Genomic DNA, 18,735 nt, shown 5'->3' on the forward strand with positions numbered 1-18,735 from the left:
CCTATATCAATACAAGCCTACCAGTACAAACCTACCAGTGCAAACCTATCAGTACAAACCTACAAACATACCAGTACCAACATATCAGTACAAACCTACCAGTACAAATCTACCAGTACAAACCTACAAACCTACCAGTACAAACCTACAGTACAAACCTACCAGTACAAACCTACAAACCTACCAGTACAAACCTACAAACCTACCAGTACAAACCTACCAGTACAAATCTACCAGTACAAACCTACAAACCTGCCAATAGAAACCTACCAGTACAAACTAACAAACCTACAGTACAAACCTATCAGTACAAACCTACCAGTACAAACCTACCAGTACAAACCTACAAACTTACCAGTACAAACCTATCAGTACAAACATACCAGTACCAACATATCAGTACAAACCTACCAGTACAAATCTACCAGTACAAACCTACAAACCTACAGTACAAACCTATCAGTACAAACATACCAGTACCAACATATCAGTACAAACCTACCAGTACAAATCTACCAGTACAAACCTACAAACCTACAGTACAAACCTATCAGTACAAACATACCAGTACCAACATATCAGTACAAACCTACCAGTACAAATCTACCAGTACAAACCTACAAACCTGCCAATAGAAACCTACCAGTACAAACTAACAAACCTACAGTACAAACCTGTCAGTCCAAACCTACCACTACAAACCTACCAGTACAAACCTACAAACTTACCAGTACAAACCTACCAACCTATCAGTACAAACCTACCAATACAAACCTATCAGTACAAAAAAAACCTACAAACCTACAGTACAAACCTACCAGTACAGACCAACCAGCACAAACTTACAAACCAACCAGTACAAACCTACCACTACAAACCTATCAGTACAAACCTATCAGTACAAACCTACAAACCTACCAGTACAAACCTATCAGTACAAACCTATCAGTACAAACCTACCACTACAAACCTACCACTACAAACCTACCAGTACAAACCTGCAAACCTACCCCACTACAAATCTACCAACCCATCAGTACAAACCTACCAGTATAAACCTACAAACCTACAGTACACACCTACCAGTACAAACCTACCAGTGCTAGTACAAACTAACAAACCTACCAGTACAAACCTACCAGTGCTAGTACAAACTAACAAACCTACCAGTACAAACCTACCAGTACAAATCTACCAGTACAAACCTACAAACCTACCAGTACAAACCTACCAGTACAAACCTACAAACCTACCAGTACAAACTAACAAACCTATATCAATACAAGCCTACCAGTACAAACCTACCAGTGCAAACCTATCAGTACAAACCTACAAACATACCAGTACCAACATATCAGTACAAACCTACCAGTACAAATCTACCAGTACAAACCTACAAACCTACCAGTACAAACCTACAGTACAAACCTACCAGTACAAACCTACAAACCTACCAGTACAAACCTACAAACCTACCAGTACAAACCTACCAGTACAAATCTACCAGTACAAACCTACAAACCTGCCAATAGAAACCTACCAGTACAAACTAACAAACCTACAGTACAAACCTATCAGTACAAACCTACCAGTACAAACCTACCAGTACAAACCTACAAACTTACCAGTACAAACCTACCAGTACAAATCTACCAGTACAAACCTACAAACCTACCAGTACAAACCTACAGTACAAACCTACCAGTACAAACCTACAAACCTACCAGTACAAACCTACAAACCTACCAGTACAAACCTACCAGTACAAATCTACCAGTACAAACCTACAAACCTGCCAATAGAAACCTACCAGTACAAACTAACAAACCTACAGTACAAACCTATCAGTACAAACCTACCAGTACAAACCTACCAGTACAAACCTACAAACTTACCAGTACAAACCTATCAGTACAAACATACCAGTACCAACATATCAGTACAAACCTACCAGTACAAATCTACCAGTACAAACCTACAAACCTACAGTACAAACCTATCAGTACAAACATACCAGTACCAACATATCAGTACAAACCTACCAGTACAAATCTACCAGTACAAACCTACAAACCTACAGTACAAACCTATCAGTACAAACATACCAGTACCAACATATCAGTACAAACCTACCAGTACAAATCTACCAGTACAAACCTACAAACCTGCCAATAGAAACCTACCAGTACAAACTAACAAACCTACAGTACAAACCTGTCAGTCCAAACCTACCACTACAAACCTACCAGTACAAACCTACAAACTTACCAGTACAAACCTACCAACCTATCAGTACAAACCTACCAATACAAACCTATCAGTACAAAAAAAACCTACAAACCTACAGTACAAACCTACCAGTACAGACCAACCAGCACAAACTTACAAACCAACCAGTACAAACCTACCACTACAAACCTATCAGTACAAACCTATCAGTACAAACCTACAAACCTACCAGTACAAACCTATCAGTACAAACCTATCAGTACAAACCTACCACTACAAACCTACCACTACAAACCTACCAGTACAAACCTGCAAACCTACCCCACTACAAATCTACCAACCCATCAGTACAAACCTACCAGTATAAACCTACAAACCTACAGTACACACCTACCAGTACAAACCTACCAGTGCTAGTACAAACTAACAAACCTACCAGTACAAACCTACCAGTGCTAGTACAAACTAACAAACCTACCAGTACAAACCTACCAGTACAAATCTACCAGTACAAACCTACAAACCTACCAGTACAAACCTACCAGTACAAACCTACAAACCTACCAGTACAAACTAACAAACCTATATCAATACAAGCCTACCAGTACAAACCTACCAGTGCAAACCTATCAGTACAAACCTACAAACATACCAGTACCAACATATCAGTACAAACCTACCAGTACAAATCTACCAGTACAAACCTACAAACCTACCAGTACAAACCTACAGTACAAACCTACCAGTACAAACCTACAAACCTACCAGTACAAACCTACAAACCTACCAGTACAAACCTACCAGTACAAATCTACCAGTACAAACCTACAAACCTGCCAATAGAAACCTACCAGTACAAACTAACAAACCTACAGTACAAACCTATCAGTACAAACCTACCAGTACAAACCTACCAGTACAAACCTATCAGTACAAACATACCAGTACCAACATATCAGTACAAACCTACCAGTACAAATCTACCAGTACAAACCTACAAACCTACAGTACAAACCTATCAGTACAAACATACCAGTACCAACATATCAGTACAAACCTACCAGTACAAATCTACCAGTACAAACCTACAAACCTACAGTACAAACCTATCAGTACAAACATACCAGTACCAACATATCAGTACAAACCTACCAGTACAAATCTACCAGTACAAACCTACAAACCTGCCAATAGAAACCTACCAGTACAAACTAACAAACCTACAGTACAAACCTGTCAGTCCAAACCTACCACTACAAACCTACCAGTACAAACCTACAAACTTACCAGTACAAACCTATCAGTACAAACCTACCGGTACAAACCTACCACTACAAACCTACCACTACAAACCTACCAGTACAAACCTGCAAACCTACCCCACTACAAATCTACCAAACCATCAGTACAAACCTACCAGTATAAACCTACAAACCTACAGTACACACCTACCAGTACAAACCTACCAGTGCTAGTACAAACTAACAAACCTACCAGTACAAACCTACCAGTGCTAGTACAAACTAACAAACCTACCAGTACAAACCTACCAGTACAAATCTACCAGTACAAACCTACAAACCTACCAATAGAAACCTACCAGTACAAACCTACCAACCTACAGTACAAACCTACCAGTACAAACCTACAAACCTACAGTACATACCTACCAGTACAAACCTACCAGTACAAACCTACCAGTACAAACCTACAAACCTATCAGTACAAACCTACAAACCTACCAGTACAAACCTACCAGTACAAACCTACCAGTACAAACCTACAAACCTACCAGTACAAACCTACAAACCTACAGTACAAACCTACCAGTACAAACCTACCAGTACAAACCTACAAACCTACCAGTACAAACCTACAAACCTATCAGTACAAACCTACAAACCTATCAGTACAAACCTACAAACCTACCAGTACAAACCTACCAGTACAAACCTACAAACCTACCAGTACAAACCTACAATACAAACCTACCAGTACAAACCTACAAACCTACCAGTACAAACCTACAAACCTACCAGTACAAACCTACAAACCTATCAGTACAAACCTACAAACCTATCAGTACAAACCTACAAACCTACCAGTACAAACCTACAAACCTACCAGTACAAACCTACCAGTACAAACCTACAAACCTACCAGTACAAACCTACAAACCTACCAGTACAAACCTACAAACCTACCAGTACAAACCTACAAACTTACCAGTACAAACCTACCAGTATAAACCTACCAGTACAAACCTACCAACCTATCAGTACAAACCAACCAGTACAAACCTACCAGTACAAACCTACCAGTACAAACCTACAAACCTACCAGTACAAATCTACCAGTACAAACCTACCAGTACAAACCTACAAACCTACCAATAGAAACCTATCAGTACAAACTAACAAACCTATATCAATACAGGCCTACCAGTACAAACCTAACAATACAAACCTACCAACCTACAGTACATACCTACCAGTACAAACCTACCAACCTACCAGTACAAACCTACAAACCTACCAGTACAAACCTGCCAATACAAACTTACCAGTACAAACCTACCAACCTACCAGTACAAACCTACCAGTACAAACCTACCAGTACAAACTAACAAACCTATATCAATACAAGCCTACCAGTACAAACCTACCAGTGCAAACCTATCAGTACAAACCTACAAACATACCAGTACCAACATATCAGTACAAACCTACCAGTACAAACCTACAAACATACCAGTACCAACATATCAGTACAAACCTACCACTACAAACCTACAAACCTGCCAATAGAAACCTACCAGTACAAACTAACAAACCTACAGTACAAACCTATCAGTACAAACCTACCAGTACAAACCTATCAGTACAAACCTACCGGTACAAACCTACCACTACAAACCTACCAGTACAAACCTGCAAACCTACCCCACTACAAATCTACCAACCCATCAGTACAAACCTACCAGTATAAACCTACAAACCTACAGTACACACCTACCAGTACAAACCTACCAGTGCTAGTACAAACTAACAAACCTACCAGTACAAACCTACCAGTGCTAGTACAAACTAACAAACCTACCAGTACAAACCTACCAGTACAAACCTACAAACCTACCAATAGAAACCTACCAGTACAAACCTACCAACCTACAGTACAAACCTACCAGTACAAACCTACAAACCTACAGTACATACCTACCAGTACAAACCTACCAGTACAAACCTACCAGTACAAACCTACAAACCTATCAGTACAAACCTACAAACCTACCAGTACAAACCTACCAGTACAAACCTACAAACCTACCAGTACAAACCTACCAGTACAAACCTACAAACCTACCAGTACAAACCTACAAACCTACAGTACAAACCTACCAGTACAAACCTACAAACCTACCAGTACAAACCTACAAACCTATCAGTACAAACCTACAAACCTATCAGTACAAACCTACAAACCTACCAGTACAAACCTACCAGTACAAACCTACAAACCTACCAGTACAAACCTACAATACAAACCTACCAGTACAAACCTACAAACCTACCAGTACAAACCTACAAACTTACCAGTACAAACCTACCAGTATAAACCTACCAGTACAAACCTACCAACCTATCAGTACAAACCAACCAGTACAAACCTACCAGTACAAACCTACCAGTACAAACCTACAAACCTACCAGTACAAATCTACCAGTACAAACCTACCAGTACAAACCTACAAACCTACCAATAGAAACCTATCAGTACAAACTAACAAACCTATATCAATACAGGCCTACCAGTACAAACCTAACAATACAAACCTACCAACCTACAGTACATACCTACCAGTACAAACCTACCAACCTACCAGTACAAACCTACAAACCTACCAGTACAAACCTGCCAATACAAACTTACCAGTACAAACCTACCAACCTACCAGTACAAACCTACCAGTACAAACCTACCAGTACAAACCTACCAGTACAAACTAACAAACCTATATCAATACAAGCCTACCAGTACAAACCTACCAGTGCAAACCTATCAGTACAAACCTACAAACATACCAGTACCAAAATATCAGTACAAACCTACCAGTACAAACCTACAAACATACCAGTACCAACATATCAGTACAAACCTACCACTACAAACCTACAAACCTGCCAATAGAAACCTACCAGTACAAACTAACAAACCTACAGTACAAACCTATCAGTACAAACCTACCAGTACAAACCTATCAGTACAAACCTACCGGTACAAACCTACCACTACAAACCTACCAGTACAAACCTGCAAACCTACCCCACTACAAATCTACCAACCCATCAGTACAAACCTACCAGTATAAACCTACAAACCTACAGTACACACCTACCAGTACAAACCTACCAGTGCTAGTACAAACTAACAAACCTACCAGTACAAACCTACCAGTGCTAGTACAAACTAACAAACCTACCAGTACAAACCTACCAGTACAAATCTACCAGTACAAACCTACAAACCTACCAATAGAAACCTACCAGTACAAACCTACCAACCTACAGTACAAACCTACCAGTACAAACCTACAAACCTACAGTACATACCTACCAGTACAAACCTACCAGTACAAACCTACCAGTACAAACCTACAAACCTATCAGTACAAACCTACAAACCTACCAGTACAAACCTACCAGTACAAACCTACAAACCTACCAGTACAAACCTACCAGTACAAACCTACAAACCTACCAGTACAAACCTACAAACCTACAGTACAAACCTACCAGTACAAACCTACAAACCTACCAGTACAAACCTACAAACCTATCAGTACAAACCTACAAACCTATCAGTACAAACCTACAAACCTACCAGTACAAACCTACCAGTACAAACCTACAAACCTACCAGTACAAACCTACCAGTACAAACCTACAAACCTACCAGTACAAACCTACCAGTACAAACCTACAAACCTACCAGTACAAACCTACAAACCTATCAGTACAAACCTACAAACCTATCAGTACAAACCTACAAACCTACCAGTACAAACCTACAAACCTACCAGTACAAACCTACCAGTACAAACCTACAAACCTACCAGTACAAACCTACAAACCTACCAGTACAAACCTACAAACCTACCAGTACAAACCTACAAACTTACCAGTACAAACCTACCAGTATAAACCTACCAGTACAAACCTACCAACCTATCAGTAGAAACCTACCAGTACAAATGTATCAGTACAAACCAACCACTACAAACCTACAAACCAACCAGTACAAACCAACCAGTACAGACCTACCAGTACAAACCTACCAGTACAAACCTACAAACCTACCACTGCAAATCTACCAACCCATCAGTACAAACCTACCAGTATAAACCTACCAGTACAAAACTACCACTACAAACATATCAGTACAAACCTACCAGTACAAACCTACAAACCTACCAGTACAAACCTACCAGTGCAAACCTACCAGTACAAACCTACCACTACAAACCTACCAGTACAAACCTGCAAACCTACCACTACAAATCTACCAACCCATCAGTACAAACCTACCAGTATAAACCTACAAACCTACAGTACAAACCTACCAGTACAAACCTACCAGCGCTAGTACAAACTAACAAACCTACCAGTACAAACCTACCAGTGCAAACCTACCAGTACAAACCATCAAACCTACCACTACAAACCTACCAGTACAAACCATCAAACCAACCAGTACAAACCTACCAGTACAAACCATCAAACCTACCAGTACAAACCTACCAGAAGAAACCTGCCAGTTCTAAACAGTAGTCATTGTTGTATGGCATAATTAGAAATACCTGGTACTTTGGTAGAAGTTTATACCAGTCTCTGACTCTGCCATACTACTATCATGACTGTGTTTGTGCATGACAAAGCACCCCTGTTTACTTGTGAGTGCATGTTGTGTTGAATATCATACTTATAGGTAGTGCTTTGTGAATAGCATACATGCATACTGTCAGAATGTTACAATCATGGCAAACATTGCACAAGACACTCAAGGTGCAGATAAAGGTGATAACAATTCTGATGAGACAAGATTTGACCAAAACATACCCATTTATTTTTTCCTATAGAAAGAACGAAAAGAAAGAAAGATTGAAGTTTGTTAGCTAGTTTGAATATAAAAATATTGCAATTACAAATTATCCTTCTTTAAATATCTCCTCTCTATTAAACATACACGCTTTCATGACTGTGTGTCTGTGTACATACACTAGTACATGACTGTGTGTGCATATACATACACATGTACATGACTGTGTGTGTACAAGACTATATCTGCATACATTCACACGTACATGACTGTGTGTGTACAAGACTGTGTCTGCATACATACACATGTACATGACTGTGTGTCTGTGTACATGACTGTGTCTGCATACATACACACGTACATGACTGTGTGTCTGTGTACATGTGTCTGCATACATACACACGTACATGACTGTGTGTCTGTGTACATGACTGTGTCTGCATACATACACACGTACATGACTGTGTGTCTGTGTACAATGTGTGCCTGTGTATACGACTGTCACATAACGGTACATACATGCATACATGACTGTGTCTGTGTACATACACTAGTACAAGACTGTGTGTCTACTTACACACATACATGACTGTGTCTGTGTACATACACACATACATGACACATACACATACACATACACATACACATACACATACATGCAATTATATTATATAGGTATACATCTATTATCATATACCCAATATCGCTCCAATGCAATTCAATGGAGAGCATAATTATGTAACTAAACTGGGCAATAATTGTTTGTATCTATCAATAATACTAGTATTCTTTTGCGCGATAATTTGGCTTTGCTAATTTGTGCACTCTTGTACATTTAAATTTTGCCAATAAAATAATTTCATTGCCAATGTATGTGATTACGTGATTCAATGATGTTTCCATGCATGCTACATGGGGTACTACCTCCATGCTACATGGGGTACTACCTCCATGCTACATGGGGTACTAACTCCATGCTACATGGGGTACCGTGCTACCCCCATGCTACATGGAGTACTATCTCCATGCTACATGGGGTACTACCTCCATGCTACATGGGGTACGTACTACCTCCAATGGTAGTATGGCTTATGGACCCGGATCCTAAGACAGGCCGGTCCTTCTGTCGTACAACACTGGTCTGCAAAACCCACATCAGGGCCATAAAGGTTAATATCAGTCTGATGGTTGGCTATAACTGAAGTTTTGCAGAATAAGCTACTGCATAATTCCATTATTCACTGAAATTCATACAAAGTATATGACATATAGTGACTTCAACTTCACTCATTATTGGTTCTATCTTCTCTTTATTGTTTTGAATAAAACCCAATAAGCTGGCATAAATAAGCATAGATTTTGATATAAACTTACCCTGTGGTTGTATCTTCATTCAGACTGGATGCAGCACTATTTGATGTTGGTAGTGATACTGCAGTAGTTGGAGATGATACATTCTCATTAACATTGCCTCCTTGTGTTACTTCAAGTACAATATTACCAGTGCCTTGTTTTAGGATACTCACAGCTTTGGTATGACTTGTGGTTTCTATGTTTTCACCATTAATACTGACAACTCTATCACCAATCTATCATCAAAAACAGAAAACACACACATAAGTTTGACGACAACTCTATCACCAATCTATCATCAAAACAGAAAACACACACATAAGTTTCACCATTAACACTGACAACTCTACCTTCAGAATCAATAATAAAGTACTGAAAAATGTGCCCCAAAACAGACCAGATTTAAACTGAATGCCTCTCGTAAGGGAATCACTAATTATGCAAATAACTCATTAAATTAAAAAAAACAATGGCAACAGGCTTTGTTTTTGGACAAGCGTGCTTTCTTAGGTTAATGTATGTAAGAGTGCATGATACTGCTTAATTACTGAATATCGTTCATTATTCAAAATACTCATTAAAGGTAAAAGTTGTAGGAACAAACTTCATAGGACAGGTGCGTATTATTATGGTTGATATATGTATCATATTATACGAAATTTGAAGCTTGCATTTTTAAGATACAACCTAGTTACCTAAAATCATTAATTATGCAAATTTTTCATTAAAACTGTAAGCTATATCAAAAGTTTCATGGGACATATCTGCTTTGTTATGGTTAACATATGTACTAAATTGTATTGAAATTGAAGTATGCAGTCTTAAGATTAGCCTAATTACCGAAAATCATTAATTTTGCAAATTATTCATTAACACTGTAACGTACATCAACTAACATTATAGGACATACACAATTTGTTATGGTTAATGTATGTACTGAATTGTATTGAAATTGAAGTATGCAGTCGTAAGATATAGCCTAATTACCTAAAATCATTAATTATGCAAATTTTTCATTAAAACTGTAAGCTATATCAAAAATGTTATAGGACATATCCGCTTTGTTATGGTTAACATATGTACTAAATTGTATTGAAATTGAAGTATGCAGTTTTAAGATATAGCCTAATTACCGAAAATCATTAATTATGCAAATTATTCATTAACATTGTAAGGTACATCAACTAACTTTATAGGACATATGCGATTGTTAAGGTTAATGTGTGTATTGAATTATATTGAAAGTGAAGTATGTATTCTTAAGATATAGCCTAAATACCGAAAATCATTAATTATGCAAATTATTCATTAACACTGTAAGGTACATCAACCAACTTGATAGGACATATGTGTTTTCTTATGGTTAATGTATGTTCTAAATTATGTTGAATTTGAAGTATGTATTCTTATGATATAGCCTAATTACCAAAAATAATTAATTATGCAAATTATTCATTAACGCTGTAAGGTACATCAACAAATTTTATAGGACAAATGTATGTTGTTATGTTTAACGAATATACTAAATTATATTGAAATAGGTCTATGTGAGTCAATTGTGGAGGTAGCAAGGCGTAGTTCTCTGAGATGGTGTGGACATGTGCTGAGGAAAGATGAGGGAGAAGGAGTGAAGAGGGCATGGAATCTGGAGGTGGATGGAAAAAGAGGGAGAGGGCGACCAAAGCTGACATGGAAGAGTATGGTGGAAGGACAATGTAAACAGATTGGATTGAACATCAATGACTATAGGAACAGGCAGAAATGGAGGAATGTGATTGCCACATGGAAAGAAGGACAGTCGGTGACCCCCCGCCAGGGGGAAGAAATCGACTTTAATTAATGATGATGATGATGATGATGAAGTATGCAGTCTTAACATATTGCATAATTAGTTGATTTCATTAATATGCAAATTTCTCTAATTAAACATTAACAGATCTGGCTCAAAACCTAATCAGGTCTAGCCATTACTCTAAAGATTATATATTCCAAATTTCATTACAATTGAGCCAGTCGATTTTTAGAACATGATGACACAGACAGACAGACAGACAGACAGAGAGACAGACATTCCCCTTTTAATACCCCCCGTACCCTTACGGGAGTTAAAAATTACACATATCAACTTAGCATGAATAAATCTAAATAGTGAGGCAGATAACAGTGATTTTTGCCAGAATAGTTCACATTATGATACAAGCATGACATTTGGTACTGTCAGACAATAGTGTTTATTCATAATGCTTTTGATATTAAATAGTATTTCACAACTTATTAATAGCTAAAACCACAAATTCTTTTCATAATGAAATTTTATGTAAAAATAAAACATTTTTGAACTGACTTTAAGGTTACAATGTTTTCTGTCACTCAGTCAGAATATAATGCTAGCCACTCGAAAATCCAATATGGTGGCCGTATTTCCAAGATGGCAGCCAATCTAAATCCTTGCAATTCTCCTTTCAGCTTTGATATTAGTCATAGATATTTCATCAAAGTGTCTAATCATGTGTGGTGATGTTTAAACAATAATGTATGCCCTCCCAGCCCATAATTGACGAAAGCAAACTTTGAACGACATAATGGGCGAGGCAACAGCCGAGCCCATTATGGAGTGCAAAGTTTGCTTGAGTCCATTATGGACTGGGAGGGCGTACATTATTGTTATTAAATGTACCTCTTTCAGAGATCCAAGTTTCAACTGAAAGTGGTTTATGTGGTTTATGTGCACTTGAACATTGGACTTTAAGGTTTTTTAGCACAACTGAACTGATAAGGTTCAGTAGTGCTATAGGGATCGCCCGGCATCTGTCTGTCTGTCTGTGGATGCGTGTGTGTGTGTGTGTGTGTGTGTGTTTGCACACAACCTAAAGTAAAAAAACTGCTGGGCCGATTGCCATGATATTTGGTGAGTGCATTACCTTGGGTGTCTAGTTGGAAATTGTTCAAATCAAAATGATCTTATCATCAGCGGTGTGTGATTGGGTCAAAAAAGCTTAAACTCCAAAAGTGCTGGGCAGATTGGGCTGAAATTTGGGTGAAACATTCTTCAGGGTGTTTTTACTAAGAATTGTGCATGAAATGATGGTCCCATCCATGATATGCAAATTAGGGCTAACAATGTGTCTTTTTGGTCAAAAATCTATAATTCCAAAACCACTGAGCAGATTGGGTTGAAATTTAATGGGAATGCATCTAGGGATGTATGAGTGAAGAAATATTAAGCATACAATGATTCCATGAGTGATATGCAAATTAGGTGTAAAAATGTTCATTTTTGGTGAAAAACTTCTATCTCAAAAATTACTTGGTCAATGAGTCTGAAACTGGGTGAGATGTTTCTCTAAATGTTATGATGCAGATTTTCTTCAAAACATAACAATCTCATCAGTGATATGGAATTTTGGTCAAAAACTTATATCTTAATGAGTGTGAAACTTGGTGAGATGTTTCTAGAAGTGTTATTCTATATCATTGCTTTTCCTCAAAAATCTTCAACTTTGAAAGTAGTATGCATTTGGAAGCAAAAGCGTAGTTCCAGGGCACAGTTGGGGACATGAAGAGGCAATCAGATGATGATTGGATTGGTGTAAATTGGCCGATAGTGGATATATTGAGGGTAGGATAGTGTGGCAGTGAAACAGGGTTACATACCTAAGGGTTGGGAGACATCTGGTATATTACAGGATCATGGTAGCTGTAATATGTTTGCATGACATGGGCATTTCCAATAGGTGAGTGTGCAGATTTGACATAGATGTGGTCTAATTAGGGTGCCTTTGAGTGTGGTAGCTGTTTTAACAACTTGGTTGAATTGAAAGCTGGACATGAATTTCTCAACTGGGTGAACTTGTTGTGCTAGGAGATTGTCATTGAAGTCTCCACAGATGACAGTGTGGTCAACATTGATTGTGTGCAAGGATGCAATGAGTTGGCTAAGATTGCTGAGGAACAAGCTGGTTTGGTATGTAGGTCGTCTGTATAAACAGACTTTTAGGAGAGACATCTCAGGAATTAAAATGCAACATGTTCTATGTTAGTAAGTACTTGTATTTGAATTCTTTGAGCCTGTATGTGGTTTTTGAGATAAACAGCAACTCCTCCATGTTGTTGTGATCTGACAGAGGTGAACTGAGTTGAGTGGTATGCATCATGTCTGTCTTGACGAAACATGTTGTATTCTGGTATTTGAATGTTTGTACTTGGATATTCAGGTTGTAGCCAGGTTTCAGCAAGACAAATAATGTATTGTGTTTGTTTGTGTGGAGAAGCATATCTTTGAAGTGGTTGAACAAGCCTTCTATGTTGTGATAGAAAATGGTGGTAATCGGAGATGCCATCGTAACTTTATTGAAAGGTACTAAGTCTGTTTTACTCATTTCGCGACATTGTACAATGCACATTGAAAGTCTATTGACACATACACAGAAGCATGCAAACACAGAAACAGTGCGTGTTTCTTATCAACATCAGGACGGGAAGTAAATTATTTGTATGGGTGAAAAAATCAAAAGGAGCACAATTTTCTCAAACTACAATCTAAACTGTAAACATGTTTTCAGAGTAAAATTGAACATGAAACTGATAATCGGAGATACCATCGTAACGACACTGAACAATGCACATTGAAAGTCTATTGTAGTATTGACACTTACACAGAAGCATACAAACAGTGCCTGTTTCTTTATAACAGGATGGCAACTAAATTTGCATGGACGAAAACAATTAAGGAGCACAATTTTGAAGGCGGTGTAGAAAAACCGAGGTCAATGTTGATGTAGAAATAAGTAGCATGATATTTTATATGATTGTGCCAAAAGATAGTACACAAGTCTGTTCAACTCTCTTCATGACACTGAAGAATGCACATCGAAAATCTATAGTAGTATTGAAACATACACAGAAGCATACAAGCAGTGCCTGTTTCTTATCAACAGGATGGCAACTAAATTTGATAAGAAAAAAAAATCAAAAGGAGCACAATTTTGGAGGCGATGTAGAAATACCGAGGTCAATGTTGATGCACAGAAATAAGTAGCACGATATTTTATAGGATTACGCCAAAAGATAAAGGGAGTAGTCGAGCACAAAATTACCGACCACATACAATGTTTTGATACCAATATACACAGATACAAGCTGAGTGATACCAATATGTAATTAATTTAACAAAATCACGTCTAATGATGCACAAATTCAATCAAAACAGGTTCACACATCGTAAACTCAACTTTACTGTACTGTGATCGCTAATCACGCTTCCAGAACGTTCTTGTTCACCATGTGCTTCTGATGTAATGAGTCAGCATTTAAACACGACTCCTCAACTCCACAACTTTTAGTACAGTACCACCTCCAACAACACGAAATTGTCAGCTATCAAAAGTTTTTAGCTAACGCAAATAGCGATGGGGATAGGGGGTTCCCAACGGCTAGCGTTTGCCACAATGCATGCTGGGTAACACAGAAGAAAACTGGGGCGCGTTTGGTAGACAAAACATTTTGTCATTGTTTGGCCAGGGACCTGTTGTGAACCGTATTATGCATGTTGCGCGTGAAAAACAAAACATGGTGGCACATTCAAACAGAAGATTGTCGCATTTTTGTACATTCAACACTCATCACTGAAAGGATGATGCACATAGTTAAATCACACCTTTGCAGTACTGTCAGGATACTAGAATGCCTAAAAAAGGCCTGTTATTTATGCATACACTATTTTTACACTAACGAAGTGATCTTTGACCTGTGACCTGACCCCAAGTTTATCTTGCATTACTCAATGTATGTCAAATCGATCGTACCATTATGCAGACGGGTATTTGTATTTCTAAATACCGTTGCCAATTGTAAATGACCAACTCAATGAACTTTTTTGCAGTGCTGAATCAAAACTAATGTGCACTAAGTAATCCTACACAAAAACTCAAGTTTGCCGATGAAGTGAGAATTCGTGGCCGCCATCTTGGCTTTTGGCGAGTCACCTCACTCTTCCGCCTTCCTTCGTCCCAGGTCGCCCGTGAAAAACTATGACAATTAGTCGTTCGGGAACAAAACATTTTAAAACGTCCACGGGCATTTTGTCTACCGAACGTGCCCCAGCATGGAGACCCCCACAGAGTTGTAAACCGGAAGTAGATAGAAAGTAAGAAACCACAGTAAATCATAAGTTCCAGGTCACCCTTACAGGGCCTGGAACTAATTACCCAGCCCTGGAACTAATTGCCCAGCCCTGGAACTAATTACCCAGTAGATTGAGCTTAACTCTGTTCAGAATGTGTAGATTTGTCCTCATTAGCTGAGACAGTGAGAACAGTACATTGTTAAATAGCTATAATTTTTACTTTACTATTTCCTCTGGTGGTAAAGTGTGTAGCATGGCCAGTTTGGTTTATGACTTGATTATGTAATATGTTGTAAGACAGCTTTTTCATCACCTACCCATATAAACTGAATGTAGCTGGCATTTGATATTACAATAAAACAACCAAGAAAGTTAAACCTGTTACATTGGTATGATTTAGTTCCAAATTGATTTTAAAAAAATAAAGAAGTACAAAACCTTGTAGACACATCACTTTAAAGTTTGATTAGGATTTTAGTACACTTCCAACATAAGATGGCTGGATTATTATGATGGAAATTTAATAGTTATGAAAATTTTGTTTTGGTTACAACTTTAAATCTTCAAAAAATTATATAGCTATCATTGCCCTGAACATGAAGTTGTACGACAACACATATTTTTGCGCTGTTTTTTGACAGTTTTAAAGGACTTATTGTATTATATTATTAATCTGTCAACAATTACACTTTACGTTGTTTGTGACTGCATTGTAGGTTCAATGGCTATGGGAATGTAAGGGAAATCTTAATTTATATAATTTTTGGTTCTATTTTATTGCAATATTTCTTTCAATGATAATTTGTGAGTAACTGGACAATTAGGGAGCCTTCAGTATTTACAGGGGGTGGGTGGAGGAAATCACACATGGTCTGATAAGTAAAACATGACTTTCCCCCCATTCTCCATTTGTAAAAAGTAACCCTCCCCTTTGTCCCATTTTGTAAAACATGACCCTCCCCATGACAACTGCATATACTGAACGTTAATCAATATTCCCATTATATGTATACATACAAATTAAATGATTTGGACTCTGTATTAGAAAGCAATGTTTCTACATATAAAGTGACATTCAGTAAAAGACTGGCTAGTTACCTTTCTCTTATCTTACATAATCTAGTTAGTATCTAAAACGGGCTTTCCATGTTGTGCATACTCTGCCTGATCTGGTCACTTGTAAAAGTTCCTTTATATTATTGTCATCATCATCATCACCTTCACTTTCAGTATTACCATTATCAGTGTCACTCTAATCTGACTCACTAGTACTACTTGAGTCAGTACATGTATCACTGTCCATCTTCTCTATGACATTCAAAACTAAATCATCATCATCATCATCATCACTGCTACCATCACCATCATATTTTAACAACAACATTCACGGACAGGGTGAGTGATAAGGTGAGATGGTACACTCTAACGAAATACATTGTTATAATGAATAATTTTCTTACAATATATGTATTTTTGCATGTAAAGCACTCGTAAAAATAAATGTTGAGTGCTCATCTCACTTTTACATTTCAAAACACACAAAACAAATTGACAATAATTGAATTTTCAATTTGGTCACAAGACTACTGTTTGTAAAATGTGACCCATCCCCTGATCCCCCCCCCCCCTGTAAATACTGAAGGCTCCCTTATTGGCATTAGATACTAAGTAACTTAGGCACTCGGTAAACTTAGCAAACAATTCTAATAATACCAAATTCATTTCCTTTCAGTTTCCACCAGAGACTTGTAACTTTTAGATAGAAATTTAATTACAGAAGTCTCAAGTTTATCGTATCAAATTCCCAAAGTATATTGTGTTGTAATTCCAAAGTAGAACTTTTCCATGCACTGTCTTGCACAGAAAGTTGAAGAATCAAATAAAGTAAAAGAAAATTATAGTAAAATAAAGCAAAGTAAAAAGTAAAACCAAGTAAAGGAGAATAAAATATACTGTGGTAAAGTAAATAATAGTATAGTAAAACCATGCAAAGTAAAGTAAAGTAAACTGATCCTTTCATTTACACCTTCAGACCTCCTGCCTAGATAACTATTAGGTGTGTTTGATGTACATTTTTTAAAAGGGGAATGTCTGTCTGTGTATCTGTCTGTCTGTCTGTCTGTCCGTCTGTCTCTCCATGTGTGTGTCTGTTTCATCATGTTCTAAAAATCGGCTGGCTCAATTGTAATGAAATTTGGAATATATAATCTTTAGGGTAATGGCTAGACCTGATTTGGTTTTGAGCCAGATCTGTTAATGTTTAATTAGAGAAATTTGCATATTAATGAAATAAACTAATATCTTAAGACTGCACACTTCAATTTCAATATAATTTAGTACATTCGTTAAACATAACAAAACACATTTGTCCTATAAAATTCGTTGATGTACCTTACAGCATTAATGAATAATATGCATAATTAATTATTTTTGGTAATTAGGCTTTATCTTATGACTGCATACTTCAATTTCAATACAATTCAGTACATACATTAAAAATAACAAATTGTGTATGTCCTATAAAGTTAGTTGATGTACCTTACAGTTTGCATAACAAATGATTTTCGGTAATTAGGCTATATCTTAAGACTGCATACTTCAATTTCAATACAATTTAGTACATACGTTAACCATAACAAAGCGGATGTTTGATATAACTTATAGTTTTGATGAAAAATTTGCATAATTAATGATTTTACGTAACTAGGTTGTATCTTCAAAATTGCAAACTTCAAATTTCGTATAATATGATACATATATCAACCATAATAATAAGCATTTTGAATAATGAACTATATTCAGAAATTAAGCAGTATCATGCACTCTTCAAATTCATTATAATTTGGAACATACATTAACCTAAGAAAGCACGCTTGTCCAAAAAACAAAGCCTGTTACCATAGTTTTTTAAGTTTAATGAGTTATTTGCATAA

The 18,735-nt window shown here is 37.3% G+C and overlaps 1 protein-coding gene across 1 annotated transcript in view; it reads right to left on the minus strand.

The window, feature by feature from the left end:
* The window catches only part of LOC144436445 (multiple PDZ domain protein-like), a 330,925-nt gene that overhangs the window by 10,108 nt on the left and 302,082 nt on the right, over positions 1-18,735 (minus strand). Inside the window, exon 34 of the mRNA XM_078125244.1 lies at positions 9,700-9,914. Coding sequence (XP_077981370.1) covers positions 9,700-9,914 — 215 coding nt within the window. The remainder of the gene's footprint in view (positions 1-9,699; positions 9,915-18,735) is intronic.

The sequence above is a fragment of the Glandiceps talaboti genome, chromosome 6, assembly GCF_964340395.1.
Source record: "Glandiceps talaboti chromosome 6, keGlaTala1.1, whole genome shotgun sequence".
Classification (NCBI taxonomy): domain Eukaryota; kingdom Metazoa; phylum Hemichordata; class Enteropneusta; family Spengelidae; genus Glandiceps; species Glandiceps talaboti.